Source organism: Phyllobates terribilis, unplaced genomic scaffold (genome assembly GCF_046119375.1).
Source record: "Phyllobates terribilis strain yellow unplaced genomic scaffold, ASM4611937v1 Scaffold_5__5_contigs__length_657084704, whole genome shotgun sequence".
Taxonomy (NCBI): domain Eukaryota; kingdom Metazoa; phylum Chordata; class Amphibia; order Anura; family Dendrobatidae; genus Phyllobates; species Phyllobates terribilis.
The window spans coordinates 409,356,988-409,379,618 of record NW_027362765.1 but is presented as its reverse complement, the minus strand read 5'-3'; the positions used below and the strand labels follow the sequence as shown (position 1 = coordinate 409,379,618).

At 41.5% G+C, this 22,631-nt stretch overlaps 1 protein-coding gene across 1 annotated transcript in view; it reads left to right on the top strand.

The window, feature by feature from the left end:
- BNIP3 (BCL2 interacting protein 3) overlaps positions 1 to 22,631 on the top strand; it is a 40,305-nt gene that overhangs the window by 2,126 nt on the left and 15,548 nt on the right. Inside the window, exons 2-4 of the mRNA XM_073685100.1 lie at positions 17,685 to 17,862; positions 19,726 to 19,810; positions 22,512 to 22,618. Coding sequence (XP_073541201.1) covers positions 17,685 to 17,862; positions 19,726 to 19,810; positions 22,512 to 22,618 — 370 coding nt within the window. The remainder of the gene's footprint in view (positions 1 to 17,684; positions 17,863 to 19,725; positions 19,811 to 22,511; positions 22,619 to 22,631) is intronic.

Genomic DNA, 22,631 nt, shown 5'->3' with positions numbered 1-22,631 from the left:
ACATGTGTGATCAGCTGTGCTACACGAGTGATCAGCTGTTACATGTGTGGTCAGCTCTGCTACACGAGTGATCAGCTGTTACATGTGTGGTCAGCTCTGCTACACGAGTGATCAGCTGTTACATGTGTGGTCAGCTCTGCTACAGGAGTGATCAGCTGTTACATGTGTGGTCAGCTCTGCTACACGAGTGATCAGCTGTTACATGTGTGGTCAGCTCTGCTACATGTGTGGTCAGCTCTGCTACATGTGTGGTCAGCTCTGCTACATGTGTGATCAGCTCTGCTATATGTGTGATCAGCTGTTACATGTGTGGTCAGCTCTGCTACATGTGTGGTCAGCTCTGCTATATGTGTGATCAGCTCTGTTACATGTGTGATCAGCTGTGCTACACAAGTGATCAGCTGTTACATGTGTGATCAGCTCTGCTATATGTGTAATCAGATGTGCTATATGTGTGATCTCTGCTACATGTGTGATCAGCTCTGCTATATGTGTGATCTCTGCTACATGTGTGATCAGCTCTGCTATATGTGTGATCAGCTGTTACATGTGTGATCAGCTGTGCTACACGAGTGATCAGCTGTTACATGTGTGGTCAGCTCTGCTACACGAGTGATCAGCTGTTACATGTGTGGTCAGCTCTGCTACACGAGTGATCAGCTGTTACATGTGTGGTCAGCTCTGCTACACGAGTGATCAGCTGTTACATGTGTGGTCAGCTCTGCTACACGAGTGATCAGCTGTTACATGTGTGGTCAGCTCTGCTACATGTGTGGTCAGCTCTGCTACATGTGTGATCAGCTCTGCTATATGTGTGATCAGCTGTTACATGTGTGGTCAGCTCTGCTACATGTGTGGTCAGCTCTGCTATATGTGTGATCAGCTCTGTTACATGTGTGATCAGCTGTGCTACACAAGTGATCAGCTGTTACATGTGTGATCAGCTCTGCTATATGTGTGATCAGCTGTTACATGTGTGATCAGCTGTGCTACACGAGTGATCAGCTGTTACATGTGTGGTCAGCTCTGCTACATGTGTGGTCAGCTCTGCTACATGTGTGATCAGCTCTGCTATATGTGTGATCAGCTGTTACATGTGTGATCAGCTCTGCTATATGTGTGATCAGCTGTTACATGTGTGATCAGCTCTGCTACATGAGTGATCAGCTGTTACATTTGTGGTCAGCTCTGCTACATGTGTGTTCAGCTCTGCTACATGTGTAATCAATCCTGCTACATCTGTGTACATCTCTGCTATATCTGTGATCATTTCTGCTACATGTGTGATCAGCTCTGTTATATGTGTGATCAGCTCTGCTACATGTGTGATCAGCTGTTACATGGTGATCAGCTCTGCTACATGTGTGATCAGCTCTGTTATATGTGTGATCAGCTCTGCTACATGTGTGATCAGCTGTTACATGGTGATCAGCTGCTACATGTGTGATCAGCTCTGTTATATGTGTGATCAGCTCTGCTACATGGGTGATCAGCTGTTACATGGTGATCAGCTGTTACATGTGTGATCAGCGTTACTAAATGTGTGATCAGCTGTTACATGTGTGATCAGCTCTGCTACATGTGTGATCAACTCTGCTACATGTGTGACCAGATATGCTACATGTGTGACCAGCTCTGCTACATGTGTGATCAGCTTTGCTAAACAAGTGATCAGCTCTGCTGCATAAATTTTGCTACATGGCGATCAGTTCTGCTACATGGCGATCAGTTCTGCTACATGTGGGTTCAGCATTGTTACTTGTGTATTCAGCTCCTCTTCATGTGTGTTCAATTCTGTCTGCTACATGTGTACTCAGCTCTGCTAAACGAGTGGTCAGCTCTGCTACATCTGTGCAGTGATAGCAAATTGCACTGTGTGTATTGAGCCTTATTTGCTTTCTAAGCACCATATTTTTTTCACTTTGCCTTTGTTTGTGTCTTTCCTCATCTCTGTTTCCTGGCATTTGTCAACAGTCCCCATGAGGTGTGATTGTTTTTCCCAGGGGTTTGTTGACATGACATAGACTGGGGCAATGGAGTCAGTCTCTGTGTGTTTCCTAGTAGTCAGCATAGATGGATTCCCGACAGCGGTGATGTGGTCTGCTCCTAAAATTGTCCCCAAGTAGAACCACCAGCCAATATATCTAATGATGTAGCAGAGCCGAGTTTGTCAATGATGCAGAGATTTGGTTGTTATTTAGTAGGTAAACCTACTCCTATAGGAGAAACAGCAAAATGACACAATCATCTCTGCTACATCTGTGTTATGTGTGGGCTTCTGATGACTCCATGAGGACTGATAGCTCAGAGTCAGCACTGCTGTATTTGCGTTTTTCCTGAAAGGTTCTTTGTTGTGTGTGACCTGCGGTTACAAGATATTTCCCCCGCGTATTAGGGAAGAGTTTTCTGGTTGTTTTGTGTCTAAAGGGCATACTATACAGCGACATAACCCCTATTATTCTCTTGGCATGCTTGGAGTTGTAGTTCAGTCACAACTGGAGAATCATAGACTGTTGCAGTAACCATTTACACATTTTAAAAATAAGGTTTTTGGATAATTTACTCTAATATTAGACCGTGAGACTGTACTGAGTCAGTATTTCAACACTGTCACTGCTAAAATAAATAATAATAATTAATAAAAGATAAAGAATAACTAATAATGATAAAAAAGAATAATAAAGAATTAATAAATAATTAAAATAAATTATAATGATAAAAAGAATAATAAAGAAATAATAATAATAGTAATAAGAAGAATAATAGAAAGAATATTTCCCAAACCAAAACGTGAAACGTGGAAATTTCCCCAGAAATGTAAAACTAACTTGTAATATCTGTCATCATGTGGATTATCTTAAAGGGGTCCATCCACAAGGAAACCCCTTTTCACAGCATAAGCCGCCCCTGGGCCTGGATTCTCCAACCCTGGAGATCAGCAGATTTCACAAGTACAGCTTGTACTGGCTTATTTTCTCTCATACATGGTTGCATAAAGTTTTTTTTCCAAAATAGTAACTTATTCTGCTTCTCGGTGTTCTAGAGCTCCATTATTGGGATCGCTGGGGGTCCCAGCAGTTGGACCAACAAGTTGGTTCCAACAGTTGAACAAGTCATCACCTACACTGTAACCACTGGCTGGTCTCCTAGGCAAGGAGTGCAGCACTTGCAAGCTGTTAGCTATACAGTTTGTAAGGGCTGCTCTGCCATCCAGCCAGCTTCTGTACTCCTTTGCTCCTCCGTTGTAAAGTTGCCCCTGCTCAACACAATTAATAAAGCTGCAGTGTAAAGCATGGTGGAGGGATAAAGCAGCATTGTGATGTTTATTTCACTCAATGTGTAGTTACTTATTAAAAGATTGGGATTACCCAAGTTGACATATAAACTTGCAAATGTGAAGATTACTTCCAAACTAATTGTATGTAATGAGATTCTTTATAATGTTTGCTTGCTGCGGGCTATGACTGTTATCATTGTGTGTTCCCTGGTTCTGCTGCTTGTTATGTCTCTACGCTGTAAACTATAGTGTTATCAGGGTGTTCAGAGGGATGGCCTCATAAAGATAAAACATGATCATAAAGTATCATATAGTGATGTCATACAGTATGGTGTATACGGGCGATAGTCCATCACCTAAAGGCTATGTTCACATGTCCGGTAGTGATCCGTTAGAACGGATCCAGCAGCAATCCGTTGTCAAAAAAGTTGTCCAGACACAAATTTTTGTCTGTTTTTAAAAAACTGATTTCAACTGGATCCGTTTTTTTAACATTGAAGCCTATGGAAAACGGATCCGTTAAATAGCCATCCGTTTTCTTCTATTTGAAATGGATCTAGTAAGCAAAAAACGGATTCTCCTCAAATGAAAGTAAAACAGATGGCTGTTTAATGGATCCATTTTCCATAGACTTCAATGTTAAAAAAACGGATCCAGTTGAAATCAGTTTTTTTTCGGGCTGATAAAAATGTTGTGCCTGCTCAACTTTTTTTTTTGCCAAAGGATTGTTGCTGGATCCATTCTAAAATGTGAATATGATCCCCCCGCCCCCCCTGTGACCACAGGAGCCTATTGGACTCTAGCAGATGGCTATTTTAATCTGTAGCTATTGACTTTCTGCCTCTGTGCTAAGAAGAACCTGCTCCGGACAGCATGGTGCTGGGGAAGGGACTTTTGATCACTGGATGCTTTGAACCAGGTTTTCTACTTTTGGGCAGCCACTTCTCCAGGGGGAGCAGGCTAATCCCTCCCCGCCAGCTGTAATGTCACCGCTTGTCCTGCACAGACTTGTCCACAGAGCTACATGAAACTCTGCACTGTATACATATTGCAAGTCCAGGGATACAGGGTCATTTTTACTACACATTCCCAGGAACACTTTGGATCTTGCAATTTATATTTTTCATGAGTTAAGTGCTGTAACTTGTTTTCCATGGAAATGGCGTCTCCAAAAAAAGCCCCTTGTGCGTCACTCCTTCTAATTGTGACAAGCTGTATATAGGACTATATACACAAATATATCAAAGTCCAATGGAGGATTTCCGACCTCTGTGCACAGTGGCATTTGCTCTGTGTACAGGGATTTTCCATGTATTTAATAAGTCCATAACACTTTGTTTTAACCCTTTAGAGATATTTTATAAATGCAATTATTAAAACAGCATCATTATTTCTGGATAGCATTTTGCAGGGGTAGTCTGGGTCTGAGCATTAAGTTGACCTCTCACCAGATTTCACAATAAAAGCTGTATACATTATTAACTAGATCTCTTGGACATGATGAGGCCAGTGTACTTACTTTGAAAATCCATGAGAATTGCTGTATAATCCTTTTTGAAGTGTAAACTTAATCTCTTCCAACATAGCTTGAGTGACAGCCCCTCAGTGTCCCTCCTCCCTGCTGCTGAATCTGCCCAGCTAGCTTGATTATAGACAACCCCTCAGTGTCCCTCCTCTCTGTAGCTGCAGAATATTTGCCCACCTACTATGATTGACAGCCCCTCAGTGTCCCTCCTCCCTGCTGCTGAATCTGCCCAGCTAGCTTGATTATAGACAACCCCTCAGTGTCCCTCCTCTCTGTAGCTGCTGAATATTTGCCCACCTACTATGATTGACAGCTCCTCAGTGTCCCTCCTCTGTCACAGGTGTGTCAGAGGTGACAGACAGTCGCCCTGCAGTTCGCTGCAGGAGATCTCTACGTTTGGCATTACAGACATCTTCTTAGAGGCTGTCTGTCTCTAGGACCTAGCAGCTACCTCCCTCTGGCTAATTAGCTCCCTGGCCTGGGTGTATAAATACCTGGTGTGAGAAGGAGGTGCCAGCGATATTCATTACTACTTGTGAAGGCTTTAGCAAGAGCAGTACTTCGTCCTCTCTGGAGCTTGAGGACGTGTGCGCATTTGTTTGGAGTCGTCTAAAGCTAAGCAATTCCCCCGTGTTTGTCCACCCTTCTTGTGTTTAGTGGAGATTGACTAGTGCTATTTCATTCTATAGCTGGACTCATAAAAAGCTCACTTTAATATCAGGATAATACAGACATTCTGACATTGATTTTCAAAGTACGTACACCAGCCCCATCAGGTCTAAGACCTGTTTGTAATGACGTATTCAGTTTGTATTGTGAAATCTGGTGACAGATGCACTTTAAAGTTGTAATAAGATTATTTTTGCTTTTTATATTACCGTTCAATACTTTTAACCTTGGGCAGACTGTGACTATTGCACAGCAAAATACAATGGCAAGTAATAGTTATGGATGTGACTTTACTGTAGAAACACAACACTAGAGGGATATTATTGTGTTTGCACTATTCACTATTTTATTTTGTTGGTGCAATAACCACTAGATTTAGGATGCTTTGCGCCTACTTTTACTGTGTGTACACTGAACACTGTAGTTTTATTTGCAGTGTAGTAATGTGGGCATTGCACGGCACTTTTACAATTCATGATCAACATTTTTTTGCAATTGTACTCCAGGTATAAGGTTGATGTAAAAAAATAAAAAGTCAGCGAGCTCTGAGTACTTTTTTACTGAGACTAATCTGATGTCCATTGTGCAAAATTTATCATACATCATATGCCAAATTGATAAATTAGAATCAAAATGTGCCAGGATGAAAAGAAACATTAGGGCTCATGCGCATGATCAGCGCGATCCGACAAAACATCAGATTGCACACGGACCAATATTATTCTATGGGGACGTGCGCATTTAAGTTTTTTTTCCTCGGATCGTTCGCAGCCATGCAATTCAATGAGTCTGTGGAAACCAATGGACTACACTCGGATGACATCTGAGTGCAGTCTGATTTCCAAGGACTGACAGAATGGAGAAGATGGAGACATTTTTTTTCTCGTCATCTGGGAGAATCGCATCACACTGTGTTCACACTTTTTATCAGAGTGTCCTTTTGCATAATTGATCAGTTTTTCTCGGATGACAAAAAATACTCTCGTCTGCATCTGCCCCTTATAGGGGTTGTCTGGCTTAATGGTACTGATGGGGATTTGACAACCGACACTGCCAACAAGCAGCTTTTATCAGCTGCGGCTGGATGTAACCAGTGAACAGAGTATAAGAATAATACACTGAATGGAGCTGATAACAGCTGATTGTTGGGGGTGGCTGGCGGTTATCGTACCCCCACCAATCTAATATAGATGATCTATCCAAATTATTGGTCATCAATATCATTAGCCAGGACAACCCTATAGGCTAAAAAATGGCTCTCAAAAAATGCAAAAGATAAATACCCACCTGCCCCACCAGTATTGTGAATGAAGTGGCAATGTACAGGGAGAGTGGAGCCATACATATAGTGTGTATGTATATATATATATATATATATATATATATATATATATATATATATATATATATATATATATATATATATATATATATATATATATATATATATATATATATATAATCTTTAGTATATGACTGCAGCCATATACAGTGGGTACGGAAAGTATTCAGACCCCTTTAAATTTTTCACTCTTTGTTTCATTGCAGCCATTTGGTAAATTCTAAAGTTTTTTTTCTCATTAAAGTCCATTCTGCACTCCATCTTGACTGAAAAAAAACAAATGTAGAATTTTTTGCAAATTTATTAAAAAAGAAAAACTGAAATATCACATGGTCATAAGTATTCAGACCCTTTGCTCAGACACTCGTATTTAAGCCACATGCAGTCCATTTCCTTGTGATCCTCCTTGAGATGGTTCTACTCCTTCATTCGAGTCCAGCTGTGTTTAATTAAACTGATAGGACTTGATTTGGGAAGGCACACACCTGTCTATATAAGACCTCACAGCTCACAGTGCATGTCAGACCAAATGAGAATCATGAGCTCAAAGGATCTGCCCAAGGAGCTCAGAGACAGAATTGTGGCAAGACACAGATCTGGAAAAGGTTACAAAAGAATTTCTGCAGTACTCAAGGTTCCTAAGAGCACATTGGCCTCCATAATCCTTAAATGGAAGAAGTTTGGGACCACCAGAAGTCTTCCTAGACCTGGCCGTCAAGCCAGACTGAGAAATTGTGGGAGAAGAGCCTTGGTGAGTGAGGTAAAGAAGAACCCCAAGATCACTGTGGCTGAGCTCCAGATATGCAGTAGGGAGATGAGAGAAAGTTCCACAGTCAACTATCTCTGCAGCCCTCCACCAGTCAGGCCTTTATGGCAGAGTGGCCCGACGGAAGCCTCTCCATAGTGCAAAACATATGAAAGCCTGCATAGAGTTTGCTCAAAAACACATGAAGAACTCCCAGACTATGAGAAATAAGATTCTCTAGTCTGATGAGATGAAAATAGAACTTTTTGGTGATAATTCTAAGCGGTCTGTGTGGAGAAAACCAGGCGCTGCTCATCACCTGCCCAATGCAATCCCAACAGTGAAACATGGTGGTGGCATCATCATGCTATGGGGGTGTTTTTCAGCTGCAGGGACAGGAAACATGAATGCGGCCAAGTACAGAGATATCCTGGATGAAAACCTCTTCCCGAGTGCTCTGGACCTCAGAATTGGCCAAAGGTTCACCTTCCAACAAGACAATGACCCTAAGCACACAGCTAAAATAACAAAGGAGTGGCTTCAGAACAACTCTGTGACCATTCTTGACTGGCCCAGCCAGTGCCCTGACCTAAACCCAATTGAGCATCTCTGGAGAGACCTGAAAATGGCTGTCCACCAACGTTCACCATCCAACCTGACGGAACTGGAGAGGATCTGCAAGGAAGAATGGCAGAGGATCCCCAAATCCAGGTGTGAAAAACTTGTTGCATCATTCCCAAGAAGACTCATGGCTGTACTAGCTAAAAAGGGGGCTTCTACTCAATACGGAGCAAAGGGTCTGAATACTTATGACCATGTGATATTTTAGTTTTTCTTTTTTAATAAATTTGCAAAAAAATTCTACATTTCTGGTTATTTTCGGTCAAGATGGGGTGCAGAGTGTACTTTAATGAGAAAAAAAATGAACTTTTTAGAATTTACCAAATGGCTGCAATGAAACAAAGAGTGAAACATTTAAAGGGGTCTGAATACTTTCTGTACCCACTGTATATCAGAAATAATCCAAAATAAAGTGCAAACTATTTTACAGTTTTTATATTTGTATTAGCAGCCATATGGGTGATCACCCGGCGTACGCAGATCCAGGTAATTGAAGATAAAATGATTACAGAAGAGGACAATTTAAAGCAGCACTCCAGTGTTTTTTTTTTCAGTGCACCGCTTGAGTTGTGCTTTAAATGTAAGTCCCCTGCTCCCTGTCTGATACTCACCTTCCGGTGTTTTCATCTGTTTTCGCTGCTGTTTCCGTCGGTCTCGGGTGAAAAGTGACCTCCCAGCTGCTCCAGTGTTTCATGGAGAGGCGCGGAGATCAGTTTTCACTACACGCCTATGAGAGCCTCGTTCTGGCCTCCTTCTGGCTCTCACAGACTTTCATTGAGAGCTTGTGACGTAGCTTCTGACTTCTTGACAATCAGAAGCTGCGCTAACAAGATGGTGGCGGAGGGTGAGTATATGACCGGGGGTAGGTGGATTACATTTAAAGTGCCAACACTGGAGTGGTGCTTTAAAAACTTCCCTAAGGCTATGTGCCCACGATGCAGAAATGAAGCAGAAAATTTCTGCAGCATTTCTGCATCTCCCTGGCAGAAAAAACACATGCAGATTGTGCATGCGTTTTTCCTGCAGAATACATGCGGATCCACATGCGTTTCCGCATGCAGATTGACAAGCGCTTTCCAGGCGATAGCATCACTTGGAAAGTGCTTGACAACTAGGTCACACTGTATAAATCCATGCAAATTTATACAGTGTGACCGTAAAAATGACCGTAAAAATGAAAAAATAAAAGCTATACTCACCCCCGATGCTGTCGCGTTCCTTCCTGGCTTGCCGGCATCTCGCGAGACAGCCTGCGGTCACATGACCGCGACGTCATCTCAGGTCCTGGAAGGAGAAGCGCTGCCGGCAAGCAGAGAGAAGCCGCCGGACAGGTGAATATAAACTTTATTTTTTATTTTATTCTTTTTTTCACAGGTACAATGGTACCCAGGTCTGGATGAGAGTCTTCTCTCCTCCAGAACTGGGTACCATCTGCACATTGAGACGCATATTATCCGCTTGTACAAATGTTCAGACACTGATTCTATGCGTCTCAATGCAAGTCAATGGCGGCGCTTCCGCAAAATTAATGAACATGCTGCGGATTTATGAGCAGAAAAATCCGCAGCATGTGCATTGACATTGCAGAATGCCATTGGGACCATGGGGTGCGGATTACCAATGAGTTTTTGATGCGTTTCCGCTGAGGAAACGCATGAAAAACGCATCGTGTGCACGCAGCCTAATGGAGAGTAACTTTCTGCTTACTTCTCTTTGATACAACCACCAGACCACTGTGATGTTGAAAGTGCAGAATTGTAGCAACATCTCTGCATTGCATCACTGGCCATTTATCCAGGTCAAAGTATCGTCACTTTGTGTTCTGCAAAACTGCCAAGACTTTGTGAAACTTCCATAATGACATTAAAGGGAATCTGTCATCAGTTTTTGCTACCTCATCCAAAAGCAGCATGATATAGAGGCCTTGACTCCAGCTATGTGTCACTTACTGGGCTGCTTGGTGTTGTTTTGATGCAAGTTTTCTCTGCTGCAGACAGCAGTTCTCTTAATGCTGAGCTCTGTATAACCCCGCCCACACCACTGATTGGCAGCTTCCTGCATTCACTCTGCATAGGCAGAAAACTGTGGTGGAGGTGGGGTTATACATGGCAGCAGGTTTACTAGTCTGCTAGTGATGATCTCCAGCTGATAAAACACTGATTTTATTGAAACTATAAGGCCATGTTCACACACGTTGTGTTTTGCTGCGTACTTTGAAGCCGATTTTTATGCACATTTTCAACTGCGTCTGGCAGTACCAGCAAAGTCTATGAGAACCAGAATTCTCTGTTCACACATGTTGCTTTTTGTTGGCTGTGTATTTTCTGCCTTGCTTGCGTATTTGGAAAATAGAGCATGTCGCTTCTTTCAGCGTTTCTGCAGCAGAAAACGCACCTGCGTTTTTTTCACCCATAGGAAGTAATGGGTGGTCAAAAATACGCAGCAAATCCGCAGAAAAAAAACGCAACAAATATTCAGCAAATACACGCGTTTTTTACGCAACTGTTTTCTTGCCAAAGAAAAGTTAGCAGCAGATTTGCAGCAGAAAAAAACACAACGTGTGTGAACATAGCCTAAGCCGTCCAGTAAGTGACACATCGCTGGAATCAGGCTTTCTGCCCTTACACTATGCTGCTCTCAGATTAAGTGAGAATAATTGGCAGGAAATTTACTCTTCCTCATCTTTTTCTAGGACGTGGAAATAGATCTATGTACTGTATATTTTTTTTACCAGTGTTTACAAACTGAGCTTTCATTGGTTTTGATTCTGCTTTCATCGGCACAGAAGAAAAGGCAAAATCCTAATCAAATCCGGAATCTTAATGGTGCCTAATGTTGCCATAATACTGCCCCTATAATAGTGAATGATGTGCCTATAAACTACCGCACATTGTCCACTTAATCAGTGTCTATGTAATAAATACATAACATAAAGTGTCTGAATTATATTGTTATACAGAAACTACACTGTGTGCCAAATTATTAGGCAAATGAGTGTTTTGATCACATGATACTTTTTATACATGTTGTCCTACTCCAAGCTGCATAGGCTTGAGAGCCAACTACCAATTAAGTAAATCTGGTGATGTGCATCTCTGTAATGAGGAGGGGTGTTGACTAATGACATCAACACCCTATATAAGGTGTGCTTAATTATTAGGCAACTTCCTTTCCTTTGGCAAAATGGGTCAGAAGAGAGATTTCACGGGCTCTGAAAAGTCCAAAATTGTGAGATGTCTTGCCGAGGGATGCGGCAGTCTTGAAATTTCCAAACTTTTGAAGCGTGATCACCGAACAATCAAGTGTTTCATGGCAAATAGTCAACAGGGTTGTAAGAAGCGTGTTGGCCAAAAAAGGCGCAAAATAACTGCCCATGAATTGAGGAAAATCAAGCGTGAAGCTGCCAAGATGCCATTCGCCACCAGCTTTGCCATATTTCAGAGTTGCAACGTTACTGGAGTATCAAAAAGCACAAGGTGTGCGATACTCAGGGACATGGCCAAGGTAAGGAAGGCAGAAAAACGACCACCTTTGAACAAGAAACATAAGATAAAACGTCAAGAATGGGCCAAGAAATATCTTAAGACTGATTTTTCAAAGGTTTTATGGACTGATGAAATGAGAGTGACTCTTGATGGGCCAGATGGATGGGCCAGAGGCTGGATCAGTAAAGAGCAGAGAGCTCCACTCCGACTCAGACGCCAGCAAAGTGGAGGTGGGGTACTGGTATGGGCTGGTATCATCAAAGATGAACTTGTGGGACCTTTTCGGGTTGAGGATGGAGTGAAGCTCAACTCCCAGACCTACTGCCAGTTTCTGGAAGACAACTTCAAGCAGTGGTACAGGAAGAAGTCAGTATCGTTCAAGAAAAACATGATTTTCATGCAGGACAATGCTCCATCACATGCATCCAACTACTCTACAGCGTGGCTGGCCAGTAAAGGTCTAAAAGAAGAAAAAATAATGACATGACCCCCTTGTTCACCTGATCTGAACCCCATAGAGAACCTGTGGTCCATCATAATATGTGAGATCTACAGGGAGGGAAAACAGTACACCTCTCGGAACAGTGTCTGGGAGGCTGTGGTGGCTGCTGCACGCAATGTTGGTCGAAAACAGATCAAGCAACTGACAGAATCTATGGATGGAGGCTGTTAAGTGTCATCATAAAGAATGGTGGCTATATTGATAACTAATTTTTTTGGTTTTTGTTTTTGCATGTCAGAAATGTTTATTTCTGAATTTTTTGCACTGATATTGGTTTACCTGGTGAAAATAAACAAGTGAGATGGGATTATATTTGGTTTTTATTAAGTTGCCTAATAATTTAGCACAGTAATAGTTACCTGCTCAAACAGATATCCTCCTAAGATAGCCAAATCTAAAAAAAAAACCAACTCCAACTTCCAAAAATATTAAGCTTGAATATTTGAGTCTTTTGGGTTGATTGAGAACATAGTTGTTGATCAATAATAAAAATAATCCTCTAAAATACAACTTGCCTAATAATTCGGCACACAGTGTATATAAAACGTCATTTGATTACCTTGCGTATGGCCTGCTATAGCGGTAGAGAGAGAGGGCCTGATTCGGCAAACTTTTACGCTTGAATTCTGGTGTAAAAAGCTTTGAAAAGTTGCAAGATTTTAGCGCAGCTAGTGTTTTTTGACATTCTCACACCATTTTCTCCCAACTCCAACAAAGTGGGTGACAAGTGGCATTGTTCCTTACTCCACAAATCTTTCTCCAGTTCCAACAAAAGTAATATTTGTGGCAAAGCGCACAGAGGTGCACGTCACTTGTCAGACCAGCATCCCTCACTTCCACATCTAGACTGGCATGAAAATGACTGGTTTCGATGAATCAGGAAATAGACTGGCTGAATAAAGTATCTGCATCAAGCTCTTTTTGGTGTCGGATGCATTGAAGAGACCCTGGCAGGAACTCTGTGGGGATATTTCGGACTAAAATGAGAGCCTCTGTTTTGGGTATTCTGGGGGGTCACCAGACACACACTGAAAGGGGTGTTATGTTTGGGAGAAGTAATCACCTCCCAACTGAGGTCTTACCGCTTGGACCCCAAGATCACCTGAACTGGGCACTTTTATCCCTGCTAGAATGTAGCAGCAATGCACATGCTCGACAGCTGCTGCATTCATTCCCTATGGGGCTGCCAGAAAAAGTCAAGTAGCATTCCCATAAAAAATGAGAGTAGTGCTGTTCGAGCATGTGCACTGTCGCTCTGTTCTAGCAGGGATAAGTGTCCACTTTTGGTCGTGGGTGTCCCAGTGCTCGAGCTATGAGCTATCACCTATCCCGTGGATAGTTGATAACTTCTTTTCACTGGATGGCATCTATGGTGGGAATTGGTGGTTGTGTCTCTTTTCCATTTTCAAACAATGGACGGAGAGGTGTATCCTAAAGTTTGTGGGTTCCAATACAAAATCTTTAACAGGACCCCCCCCCCACCCGTTATAATACCAGTGTTAGAGGGGCTCCCAACCTCATATCCAAATACTATCTCAGTGTCCCCTCTAGTTACTCCCTTGGTTATACAATGTAAAAATGAATAGGGTGGGAACAGTAGATTTACGGACTCCCAGAACATTCTATTCGATATAATGAATGAAGTCTATACATTTGCTGCATTAATGGCAAGATTGTAAACAAGGAAGTATTAGCACTGGCACTCACTCCCTGCGCCTCCGTGGCATAAACAAGGAGGGCAGCCAAGATTTTCTCTGGGCTGTTAAAGCAACACAACCGTCAACGATGGACTAAGCAGACATTTCAATCCCTTTAATGAGCTAATGAGCGGGTTAAAGATCTCTAGATGTCAGGCTTGCTGGGTGGCGGTTGGTTTTCGAGTAACAGCTAAGGACACATTATATTGCTATTTTTATGTGAACTTTTGTTCTCTCACCTCCGGTGTATGGTGAAAACAAATGGCATGTGACTGGCAGTCAGTTGATTTCCACATACTGTACAGAGCGTTTACATGGAGTTGAAAGATGAGTGTGATAACATAAGTTATGTGGCCGGTGACGTGAAGTATGTTCCCATTGCTCCTGGTAAATATTGTCACTGTTTTGTAGGTTAATAATAAAACTGGCGATGATTGTCCTCAGATCTGAACCTAAGTGACCTTAATCCACCTGTTTATCTGTAGCGCAGAATTTACAATTGCAAATGATAATTATCTTAGCAATATACTACCCGGAGAAGTTTCACCGTTTTCAATATGTGCTACTTTTTTAAGAGCCTGATTTATCAATGTGTTTTAACAATTATCTGGCGTAAAAACACTTTGAAATGTCGCACATTTTTTTTACTAAAAAATGTCTGACTTCTAGTATTTTTAGGCCAGTCCCATCCAGCTTCAAAAAAATGGGCATCCGTGTGGTGAGACAGAGCATGGTGAAGCCCACCCGGCAAATTCATCAAAATTTACACCACTTTAATGGGATAAATTTTGCTAGAATCATACTACTGACTCAAGGCGCATCTTACTCCAGCAGTTCCTTCATTAAGACTGCCAAGCAATGCCCCTGTCTTAAAGGGGTTGTCCATTACTAGGACAACAACCTTCTCATTCCTCATGTTTGACCCCTTTAAAATAAAAACACATATACTCGCCTCCCATGCCGGTGCCATTCCAGCGGTGTTGGCACTCATGAGGTTGTCACACGAGCCCTGCGTCCAGTCAGCGTCGGATTCACTTGTGGACAGCCCTTTTAATGAATCGAGCCTATTGTGTTTACTGGATTTGCACAATTTGCTCCAACCCCATTGAGTTTGGATCCATATAACAGATCTATATTCTCCCTACAATACCATCAGTATCTTCCCTACAGATATTGATCTCTTCAGTTTATGGGATGTTAGAGTTATTATATTAATCGGTAACGCTTGATTAAATGTCTTTCGTAGATGTAGACATGTGCAGATGTGTTGATAGTACTCCAAGAGACCATGACTTTTTGACCTTCTGAGAACTAGTAATTCTTGCTTATTTACTGAAATGTACTAATGCCTGTGTATCACTTTGTAAACATGCCCAAGGCTTCAACTGCTTGGTATCCATAAATAATGCTGACTCTGGGACTTCCCTCAAAGACATTGACCTGACACTTAAGTGTGTTGTCTGTGTGCTCTCAGGTTAGACTTACTGATCACCATCTGAAGAGAGGTCTCTTTGTGGAGTAGATCAAGGTACTCTTAGCACAGACTTATATGGGACATCTATAGAGATGTGGATTGTTGACATTGTATTATGGATTCCTAGGTTTGGGCCACATTTATTTTATATAAAGAATAGAGATCCACATCACATCTTTTACTGGTGATTTCCAGGACTGAATTTCCCAAATTGTTATGGGTTTCAATCTCTAGTGTAAACCTAACTGAACTCATTTTTAGCAGAATTAACTCATTTATTTTGAACGATATTATATTTAGGAAATAACTATAGTTCTGTGTCAATAGTTCCCATGTACATAGGTCTGGATGAATTACTGTTTTTAACTAATCCTTTTTTATCAAAGTTCCAAAGAACAAACACTAGTTGAAACAAACAATCCACCAAAGATATTAAACTGGCGCTACTGTTTGATTCTGTTGGACATGATGCTCTACTTCTAATGGATATATTTTTTTAAGGAGCTCCATTTACCTTATGAGCAGGCACAATTTAATTTAGTGAAATCATCTAATGAAATAAATTGCTACAAAGAAAAGACATTTTGCTTGTTTATGAAACTTATTGAAAAAAAGATTTAAAGAAAGGAGTCCTCTCCTTCAAGATTTTTCTTTTTTCAAAAAGAAAAGTAGCACAATATTATTCCTTATCTTTTCTTTTAAACAGAAAAAAATGAATGTAATGGAGCCAAAATGAAGACTGCTTATATAAAAAATACCCTTTTTTTTTTTTTTTAAGTTCCTTTAAAGGGTTTCTCTGGCGCCATTAATTTCTGCATTGGGAGGTGAGCGACGCTAACAACATGGTGGCTGCCAGGACGAGTGCATGGACGAGCAGTATCATTTGTTCAATTCATTACAGCACCTGTCGACAGTGCAGGCACCTGTCGAAGCAATGTCAACAGCGGCACTCACAGCCCAATGCAGAAGTGTCCAAAAATCCCTTTATTTAAAAGTGTTAATTTTCATTTTTATATTGCTGTTCATGGATCAGGAAAGTGAGAATCAAAATCTGGATGTAAACTAACTAGTGTTGAGCAAAATGGTTTGCGGGATCCTGAGCCAGCAGTCAAGTTGATCGTTTGTGACCTAAAGACCAGAGTCCAGCAAACATTCTCATACCTGCTGGTATCCTCAGCAGCTCTTCTTATTAAAAGGCCCGTGATTAGAGATGAGCAAACCTGAACTGTAAAGTTCGGCGTTCTTACCAGTGCTGAACTCCGAACACGGACTTCTCCTGGAAGTTGAGAGGGAGAGAGAGACTGACTGCTTCCTTTGGCAGCCCCCTAGCCCTTACTACGACCATTTTATAGCACCAAAGTTCGGATACCCATTGACTTATATGGGTTTCGGGTTCAAGTTCGGGTAGAGTTCCTGTCGCGTGTGTGTCAGAGGTGACAAAGGGTCGCCCTTCAGTGGGTTGCAGGAGATCTCTACGTTTGGCATTGCAGACAGCCTTTTATATAAGAGGCTGTCTTTAGGACCGAGCGACTACCTCTCTTACTAATTAGCTCTCTGCCTGGGTGTAAATATACCTTGTGTATCGGAGAGGGAGTCGCCGGCTATATCCATTTCTACTTGTGAAGAGTAGCAGGAGCAGTACTTCGTCCTCTCTGGAGCTTGAGGCCATGTGCTTATTTGGAGTTCATCTAAAGCTAAGCCATTTCCCCTGTTTTGTCCACCCTTGTTGTCTAGAGTTTAGTGGAGGTTGACTAGTGCTCATCTCCTTCCATCCCTAGCTGTAGCCTTACGCCAGGGAGAGTGTCTGGGCTCCCTTTCCCTCTGTGTTGCTCTACGTCTTTCCCACACCTGGCGTGACAGTTCCAATACCTGAACCAAACTTTGGACTAAAGTTCGGTCGAACCCGAACATCCACGGGCTCACTCATCCCTATCCGTGATGTCATCTTTATGGTGCAAGACAAATGATGCTGCCCGGGCCTAATAATCAGAAGAGTTGCCTTTGAATGGCTGCAAGCAGAGAGCTTGAAAACTGAGTGGAATTGTTGCAAAAAAAAGTATATTAGTAAATTTTATCTTTTTATTATTCAATGAGTACATTTAATTTAGGAAACCATTTTAAGACTGTATATAATGTCCAAAGAGGATATGGCAACAATGCCCTACAAGTACCCAAGTCTTGTCAATTTCCTACATTAATCGTATTGCGCTGAACAATAATAGCCTATCATGATGTATCTTACCATATATCTAGAAAATGATGGTGGATAAAAAGCAAATTGACTTGAATAAGTCTTAATTTTTAAGTATGACTTCTCTAACAAGTGTGCTTGTGCTCTTGTGTCCAGGTTCCTGGGTTGAGCTGCATTTTAGCAATAATGGTCAAGGTGGCGTGCCAACAGTAGGAGGCCAAGAACAGGTTCCAGCCTCAATCTCCATTCACAATGGGGACATGGAAAAGATATTATTGGATGCACAACATGAGTCTGGAAGAAGTAGCTCCAGAGAGAGTTCCCACTGCGATAGGTATGATGTCAATGGTGAAAGCTAAGATCTAGGTGTTATAATGTTCTTGGATATCTCCACTCGCTAAATTTTGTTAAAAGATTTCACCCCTGACTTATAATGGAGTCCATTTGGCTTTGGTCAAGTTTTTTTTTTATGTCAAGAATAGCCAATGAAATACCTTACTTTTGCCATCAGAAGCATCAGAACCTTGATGGAACAAGAAGAAACACTAATGTGAACCTTACTTAAGTGGGATTTCGGGAAACGTGGGACCCCACCAATCAACGTATGCATGTGGCTGCTCCTGGTTGCAGCTCAGCCCTGTTTATTTTAATGGGCTGTCGTGCTCACTAATTGGAGCTGTCTGGATCCATGCAGCCATACAGTGATGACCTATGGTTAGGACAGCACCTTCTGTTGTGTTCTGCTATTTACTTGCATTAAGAAATGTTTGGTTCAAGTTGACTTTTTGTTATGGCTTACCCTTATATATAAAGAGCTAAGATATGTCAACTTATGGACTTTATTGTAGGTAGATATGTTTAAGGCGTATTCTCATCTCAGTCTACTTTTAGGACTTGCACCAAAGTTGAGAATAAGGGTCTCCTAACCTCCTTCCAACCTGTCACACATCTCAAGATAAGTTAAACAAAGAGGAAAAGTAAAAAAGGACACAACTGGTGGAGCGATCCCAGAGATGGAACCTTAATTTATAATATGTTTATACTACATCCTGCGGGCGAGATGAGAACATCCCTTTTGTATTTAAAGGACCCTCTTTATATTACCTCCTTGTATCTTAATAAAGCTTATGGAAAAAAGGTTGTCCAAAATAGTAAATTCTGTGACTGAGTCACTTCTCACGGACAAGCCGTGAAGCGGGGAAGTCAAGGAATCCGAGGTCAAAAGCCAGGAGGGTACGGCAAAGACAAAGGGGTAAGACAAAGGGACAGTCACAGGCAAAGTCCGGGGTTAGGTAACTAAGGTCAAGGGAAAAGCGGTAATACAAACACGTTTTCAAAAGGCAAATCCAAGGTCCGGCAACAAAGATCCGAAAATTGGAACACATAGCAAACACACGGCAGAGCCAGGCTACAACTGGCAATGTTCTGATTATTGCCAGCCATCTAAATAGGTATGTAATTACCCTGAACGGGTGACACCTGGAGGAAATACCACAGGCCTGGCCAGATTGGACAGCTAGACTGTCATTCACAATACCAACTGCCCAGCACACCCCTGCCTCATATTGGATGACTGGGCTGTCGCTCACAATTCTGGCAGCCCAGCATGCCCTTGACCCTGTAGGACGGCTGAGCTGTCACTCACAGCGTCCTTAGGACACCCCGAGTGGTGGAATCATGACAAATTCTTTTTAATTATAGTTTTGGTCTTGGGCCCACATTCGTAGAAGGTTTGGATGATCCAGCTTGATTTCAATTTTGGAGTCGCACTATTTAAAATTTCTCATTTAACGAGACTTTGTTTGAAGCTGTATATCTGTCCTAAAGTGTAAAAACTTCTGGCATGTCCTAAAGATTTGATGTTTTCACTAGTGGGGGTCATGGTGCTGAGAACACAAAAATTTCTAAAACTAAGGAGTCGAGCACTGAAGAGGACCTCAATAGAAGGTCTGCACAGCCTGTCCTTAGTCTTGGTGGAAAGCAGCACTCGGCCACTTGCTTCTCCTCCTTCCTTTTAGCAAGTGTTTCAGATTTCAGCATCCGGATCCCAACTGATCAAAACTTCTGACATGTCTCTCTAACATGTCAAAAGTTTTGGAAAAGCGCATTTACACTTTAAGAATCATCAGTAACCGTTTATAAGACTTTCTAAAGTATTTATCTCATTTTGCTTATGTTTCTCTCTTGACCTTTGAAGCCCACCACGATCTCAAACACCTCAGAGCATTCAGAGACTGAGCGACAGTGACACCCATGGGAGTAAGGAGAAGAGCAGTTCTCAGGTAAATGAACCATCTCTTCCTTTAATGTTAGTTAAGGCTTTATATAACGGCTTGACTACAATCTCAGATACTTTTTCATGTCTCTATATTTTTATACTATGAGTATGCCGCTTTCCGCTCGGTCTGTTCCCTGGATTTTGATTATAATGCGTCCTACTTTAATCCGAAGCTCTTAATCTCCTTTATCTTTTTATTCTTATCCTTTTCATTTCATTTACTCAACATGATGTTATGTAGAAAGGCAAATGATTTCTAATGGAAAACTACCAGAAGTAACATAAAAAAGGCGGTTCAGTGCAGAACCTGAACACCGTATTATTTATTCATTTGTTTTATTATTTTACCTTCCAAATCATTACCCACATCTTGTCTGAGTTAAATATTTGCGGACCTGTGTACAGATTGATGAAGGACTGTGTTGGCTTAAAGAGGTTATCTATTTTTGGGGACATTTTTATTTTTTTCATTAAATGCATGTATTTGGGGCCAGAAGTCATTTTTGAATTGGGGGGGTGTTAAAAATATCAAACTATTTTCATTCTATAACCTCTGTTATGCTCTCTATTGTCTGAAGACTGAGTAAACTGAAATCCCATCAGTGAGCTCATTTTATTTCCTCTTTTTTTTCTGAACTTATCTCAACTAATTTATGACCACATCAAAGTTAAATGTGCTGGGAATCTGCAAAAGCTGTTAACTTATTCTTGAGACAACAATAGACAGTGTAGAGCAGAGATTATAGAAAGTAAAGAGTGCAGTCATTTTATTGGAACCCAATTGCAAAATTTGTTTTTTAATCTCCAAATACATGCATTTAATTAAAAACAAAAGTAAAAGTTGCCCCCAAATGTGGACATCACCTTTCAGTTCCCTATGATAACTCTGAACTAACAGAAAAGTCGCTAAAGGAGCAGAAGTGCTGCAGCCTCATCCTGTAAATTCAGGCAGCGCCAGCAATTATGGGAAAGCCAAGAGATGAAGCCATGTAAATCCATTCTGCGCGTCTTCCGCTACCTTCATATGCTGCATTTTGTAACTTCCTTGAGGCATCATATTAACCCCTAGGAGCAATGTTTTTAGAGTATCAGCCCATATCAAACAATCAGTGGTGTATTAATCCACTGACTCAGATCCGCAATACGGTCTTGTGCATGAGCATTATAGGACGTGAAAAAAGTATTTTTTTTTCATTTCAAGTAAACTATCATTAATGGTGGCATATTCCACTGGATGTCAGATCATGGAGATTTATCATCTTTCCAATGGAGGATTCATTGCCAGACTGGGCTGCCAAGAACCAACTCCAGGGCCCCACTTTTCAGCTACATGCAAATATAACATTATCACAAATTTATACAACAATGAACTGGGGAGATTGTTACATGAATAAGATGCCGCCTTTGTCTGTACATAGTGATTCAAGTATATTGTACTAAGTATTGCTCATATAAGAGTGTGCTGGGGCCCACCAGAGGATTCACCTGCTGTCCTGTGGGCCAGTCCAAGCCTGCCTGTAATACCATGTTGTACAGAGCACTATATCTGACCTCTCTTATTTTCTTACTTTTTTGTGTTCACTAACTTTTCCATGTTGTGCGCACACAGCCTGGACTTCAGAAGATACGTTTCTGAAAGAGGAAGTGAAATGATTTCTTTATCTCCAAAAACAGATTGTTTGCTTTTGTGGTTAATGTTCACTTTGTTTGGAAGCAAAGTTGAAAAATGTAAATTCTGCGGAATATCTTTACTGAATAACTTCACTTGTCAGTGGAATTTAGGCCATCTATCAGTGTCAGCCTGGGGTGCCAAGGGCCCAACGGTACCCAACTCCAGGACCCCACTTTTCAGCTACATGCAAATGTGACATTATCCTCAAACACAAATTCATATAACAATGAACTGGGTAGAGTGTTAAAGGGAATCTTTTCCCCCCTGGGAGATATCTGACCTCTACTATGGGCATACAGGTGATAGAAATGTAAATCTATACATACCTGTATGGCCCATGGTAGAGGTCTGATTGCAGAGAAAAGTGTTTTTATCACCTCTGTTTTCCACAGGCTTAATGTCCCCTGGCTGTGAAATCCCCGGCTAACTTTATTATTCCCCTAAATCCCCACCTATATGATTAATTAACATATCCCCCCCGTCCCCTGAACATTACAGGGTCCTGTGACGTGCATTGTGCTGCCTGAGTTCCCGGACATGTCCAAAGCGCCGTTCATATAGAGCGCGCTTTGCTTCATCCCGGCCCCGTCTCCCTGTGCTCTGCGCTGCAGGGTTCTATTGCGCAGGCGCCGGGGAGTCACTGTCACTTCCCGGCGCCTACACAATAGAACTGTCATCTCTTATCTTGGTAATGGGAAAATTTGTCTTTACTGTATACAGATTTTTACAAATTTTATCCATAAATTGAGAGTGAAAAATCAATCCAGGAGGAGAAAGAAGCAGATTTCTCTGATAACATATATTAAAAAGTGTCTTAGTTTCACATGTACTATTGATTTATGAAATAAAAATTAAAATGATGGCTACTCTTTAAGGAGAAATTGTCACCGTCCAGGTTGGAGGCAGTTTGCGGATGTAGATCCTGAGGACATGGTCCCTTTAATTTGACCATTAGTATTTCATTAATTATTTGTACACGAAAAACCACATTTGTAAAATAAAACCCTGTTATCTGTTCTCTTCTACAATACAGTCAGAAGAAGATTATATTGAACGGAGGAAAGAATTAGAAAACTTACTGAAGAAAAACTCCGACTGGATCTGGGATTGGTCTAGCAGGCCAGAAAATATCCCTCCAAAGTAAGATATTTGG